General features: G+C 54.2%; 1 protein-coding gene across 2 annotated transcripts; it reads left to right on the top strand.

The window, feature by feature from the left end:
• The first annotated feature begins 238 nt into the window (after nucleotides 1-238).
• On the top strand, nucleotides 239-1,284 carry LOC119318009 (temperature-induced lipocalin-1-like). Of its 2 annotated transcripts, XM_037592516.1 has the most exons (3): nucleotides 239-748; nucleotides 832-1,061; nucleotides 1,146-1,284. In XM_037592516.1, the coding sequence occupies exons 1-2, from the start codon at nucleotides 383-385 to the stop codon at nucleotides 1,012-1,014; spliced, it is 549 nt and encodes a 182-aa protein (XP_037448413.1). In that variant the 5' UTR covers nucleotides 239-382; the 3' UTR covers nucleotides 1,015-1,061; nucleotides 1,146-1,284. The 2 variants fall into 2 exon arrangements, with proteins under 2 accessions (XP_037448413.1, XP_037448412.1); XM_037592515.1 differs by having other exon boundaries at nucleotides 240-748; nucleotides 832-1,284.
• The last annotated feature ends 3,144 nt before the right edge of the window (nucleotides 1,285-4,428 follow it).

The following is a 4,428-nucleotide window of genomic DNA, read 5'->3' on the forward strand; positions in this document are numbered from 1 at the left end:
ATCAACGAGGACGGGCTCCCGTGCCCTGTTTTTCAGGTGAGGCCGTCCCAAAAGGTCCATTAGTCCTTAAATATTGGGCCGTGCCAGTGGGCCAAAGTGTAAGATAGGCCCATTCTCAATTACAGCTGTCCCCGGGTCCACGACACTTGTGTCCAGCTGCAAACGGTGGACTTCATTCTCAAGAAAAGAAGAAGCAAACGGCAACTTTTAATCTTGGTCCCAACGTATCGCCCACAGCCCTCCACGTCTCCCGCACCAGCCTTTTATTGCCAGCGCCATCCCTATCCCCTCCAAACCCCCGCTCACATCCATCCCTATCGCCGCCGGCGCCTCAACCCACGCCGCCCTCGCTCCCTCCCCTCCCCCTCACGCTCAACGTCCGATGGCGGCCATGAAGGTGGTGCGGAACCTGGACCTGGAGCGGTACATGGGCCGGTGGTACGAGATCGCGTGCTTCCCGTCCCGGTTCCAGCCCAAGGACGGCGCCAACACGCGCGCCACCTACACGCTCGGCCCCGACGGCGCCGTCAGGGTGCTGAACGAGACCTGGACCGACGGCCGCCGGGGCCACATCGAGGGCACCGCCTTCCGCGCCGACGACGCCGGCGACGAGGCCAAGCTCAGGGTTAGGTTCTACGTGCCCCCCTTCCTCCCCGTCTTCCCCGTCACCGGCGACTACTGGGTGCTCCACGTCGACGACGCCTACCAGGTCGCGCTCGTCGGCCAGCCCTCCCGGAACTACCTCTGGGTACGTAATTCGATTGAACTGCGGTGCCGGCGGCGGTAGATCGATAGCCAATCTGATCTCTGCCGGGGTGTGGGTGTGTGTAGATCTTGTGCAGGCAGCCGCAGATGGACGAGGGCGTGTACGAGGAGCTGGTGGAGAGGGCCAAGGGGGAAGGGTACGACGTGAGCAAGCTCCGGAGGACGCCGCACCCGGAGCCGACGCCGGAGAGCCAGGACGCCCCCAAGGACGGCGGCCTGTGGTGGATCAAATCCCTCTTTGGAAAGTAATAGGCGCTCCTTCTGCCAAAGCAGCAGAGATGCAGTAGCACCAGCTGGTGTGGCTTGTACAGTTCAATCTAGTAGTATGTTCGTCGGTGCAGGGAATCTGAAGAATATGTTTTTGCTTGTTTGTGGCGTAGGTACATGTTCTGCAGAATAATCTGTTTGCCGGGTAAGGTCTGGCTGTGTTCTTACCTTAAGACTGTTGCTTGCTCGGATTCAGAAATCAGAATAGCGCATGCTTGCTCGGCTTCGGGCTGATGCTTTGGTTTGGTGTGATGGATCCTGGTGTCTACTTTGTTTTGCCTGTAAAATGGGTGGCGTTGACAGGGCTGGAAGGTCTAGGGGCGTCCAGAGATTGTCTTCATGATGGTCGCGGACTGTGGTGTGTTTGTGTGTTTGGTTGTTGCGCTTTGATGTATAGCCGGCAGCCGGAGTGAACGTTCGCTTGCTATGAATAGGCGTGCCATAGCTTTATATATAAAAGGTATAGTTAAAATTACAAGAAACTATCACTCACAATGAACAACAAGCGTACTACACGCCACACCACTCTCGAACAAGTCCACAGACCGACAACACCATAAAGAAAAGCTACTCGACCGACGCCTGACGGCACCGAAGACCAACACCATCCGTAGAAAATCGCCTGTCAATGCATCATCCACTCTGAGCGCCTAAGAGGAAGTGACAAGTGGAAGGCATGACTTGCTCTGAGCCGAGGGAGACACCGGCGACGAGCATACATAGTGTCATAGAGGACCGGAAGAGGACGGCAGCAAACACCGGAGAAGAGGAATAAGGACCCAACCGTGTCTCTACACACGAAGCTCCCAACAGAGATACGACGTCGAGGACGTCGCCAATGTGCCGATCCAATACTGAATCGAGGCTTTCGCCCGGAGATAGCCACCAACTCCAAGTCTCCAAGTGAGCGAGGGGCATGGCGCACACGCCTCGGCGACACCTCCAAGAAGGGGATGACACCCACGGGTGCCATCGCCGCCGGCCCGACAGAAGCCAAGCAAGATTTTCATCTGAGCATCGCACATCACCACACCTCCTGGAAATCCATCCAATTAGCCTCGCCACCATGCCGCCGCAACTCTAAGAACTCTAAGCAAAAGTAGTTGCCAAGCCGAGGACCAACGACCGGCTGCACGACCAAGAGGAACCCGCCCACAACACCAAACTCCCAGCCTAGACAAGAAACCACATCCACCCCGCTCCTCCACCAAGGTCCAGTACCGCCCACAACAGTCGTCGCCAACCAAAGGACAACCCTGCGACGGTCGGAACCGCACCTCCACGAAGCACCAAGCTGCGCCACTGGGAGAGCATCACCGCTCACCACACCGCATGTGACGCCCCCGATTCAATCGTACACTAATCATACACGCAAACGTGTACGATCAAGATCAGGGACTCACTGGAAGATATCACAACACAACTCTACAAATAAAAATAAGTCATACCGGCATCATATTACAAGCCAGGGGCCTCGAGGGCTCAAATACAAGAGCTCGATCATAGACGAGTCAGCGGAAGCAACAATATCTGAGTACAGACATAAGTTAAACAAGTTTGCCTTAAGAAGGCTAGCACAAACTGGGATACATATCGAAAGAGGCGCAGGCCTCCTGCCTGGGATCCTCCTAAACTACTCCTGGTCGTCGCCAGCGGGCTGCATGTAGTAGGAGGCACCTCCCGAGTAGTAGTAGTCGTCATCGACGGTGGCGTCTGGCTCCTGGGCTCCAACGTCTGGTCGCAACAATCGAGTATAGGAAGGGGAAGCAAAGCAACCATGAGTACTCATCCAAAGTACTCGCAAGCAAGGAGCTACACTACATATGTATGCGTATCAAATGGAATAAGGGTATCATATGTGGACTGAACTGCAGAATGCCGGAATAAGAGGGGGATAGCTAGTCCTTTTGAAGACTACGCTTCTGGTAACCTCCATCTTGCAGCAGGAGAAGAGAGTAGATGGTAAGTTCACCAAGTAGCATCGCATAGCATAATCCTAATCAATGATCCTCTCCTCGTCGCCCTGTGAGAGAGCGATCACCGGTTGTATCTGGCACTTGGAAGGGTGTGTTTTATTAAGTATCCGGTTCTAGTTGTCATAAGGTCAAGGTACAACTCTGGGTCATCCTTTTACTGAGGGACACGGCTATTCGAATAGATCAACTTCCCTGCAGGGGTGCACCACATAACCCAACATGCTCGATCCCATTTGGCCGGACACACTTTCCTGGGTCATGCCCGGCCTCGGAAGATCAACACATCGCAGCCCTACCTAGGCACAACAGAGAGGTCAGCACGCCGGTCTAAATCCTATGTCGCAGGGTTGTGGGCCCATCGCCCTTTGCACACCTGCACGTTGCGAACGCGGCCGGAGAGCAGACCTAACAACCTCCATTACAAAGGAAGTTGCGTTACGCGGTCCAACCCAGCGCGCGCCACTCAGTTGCTGACGTCAGAAGGCTTCAGCTGATACCACGACGTCGAGTGCCCATAACTGTCCCGGCGTAGATGGTTAGTGCGTATAGGCCAGTGGCCAGACTCAGATCAAATACCAAGATCTTGTTAAGTGTGTTATTTTAAAATAACCGTGAACGCCGACCAGGGCCAGGCCCACCTCTCTCCTAGGTGGTCTCAACCTGCCCTATCGCTTCGCCACAAAGATCCACATAGAGGGCCGTTGGGACAAAGGTCCTTTCAGCCCCCAATCCGTGAATCACTCGCGGGTGCTCCACGAGCCGACCCGACTTTAGTCACCACATGTATCATCTATAAAGTATATAGTATATACCCGTGATCACCTCCCGAGTGATCACGGCCCGATAGTATAGCATGGCATACGGACAAGAATGTAGGGCCACTGATGATAAACTAGCATCATATACTAAGCATTAGGATTGTAGGTAAAGGCAACAACAGTAGTAGCAAGGACAGGCTATGCATCAGGATAGGATTAACGGAAAGTAGTAACATGCTACACTACTCTAATGCAAGCAGTATAGAGAAGAGTAGGTGATATCTGGTGATCAAAGGGGGGGGCTTGCCTGGTTGCTCTGGCAAGAAGGACGGGTCATCGACACAGTAGTCGTACAGGGGGTCTCCGGCAGTCTCGGGGTCTACCGGAAAGAAGTAACGGAGGGGGAACACAATAAATAACAGAGCAATCAATGCAACAAAAAGCAAGACGCGGCGTTACGTTATGCTAGGGGTGACCTGACGCAGTATGAGGTGATACCGGTGAAGGGGGGGAACATCCGAGAAATATCCCCGGTGTTTCGGGTTTTCAGACAGATGAATCGAAGGGGGAAAGTTGCATGTTTGCTAAGCTTGGGTTGCGTGGCGGACGAACGGGCTGCGTGTCCGGATTTGTCTCATCGTTCTGAGCAACTTTCATGTACA

The sequence above is a fragment of the Triticum dicoccoides genome, chromosome 6A (assembly GCF_002162155.2).
Source record: "Triticum dicoccoides isolate Atlit2015 ecotype Zavitan chromosome 6A, WEW_v2.0, whole genome shotgun sequence".
Classification (NCBI taxonomy): Eukaryota; Viridiplantae; Streptophyta; class Magnoliopsida; order Poales; family Poaceae; genus Triticum; species Triticum dicoccoides.

What these genes read in the sequence shown, in the direction of transcription:
- LOC119318009 (XM_037592516.1), top strand. Translation starts at nt 383, where the DNA reads ATGGCGGCCATGAAGGTGGTGCGGAACCTGGACCTGGAGCGGTACATG. An exon ending in CCTCCCGGAACTACCTCTGG is followed by an intron (nt 749 to 831) that starts GTACGTAATTCG and finishes GGGTGTGTGTAG; the next exon opens with ATCTTGTGCAGGCAGCCGCA.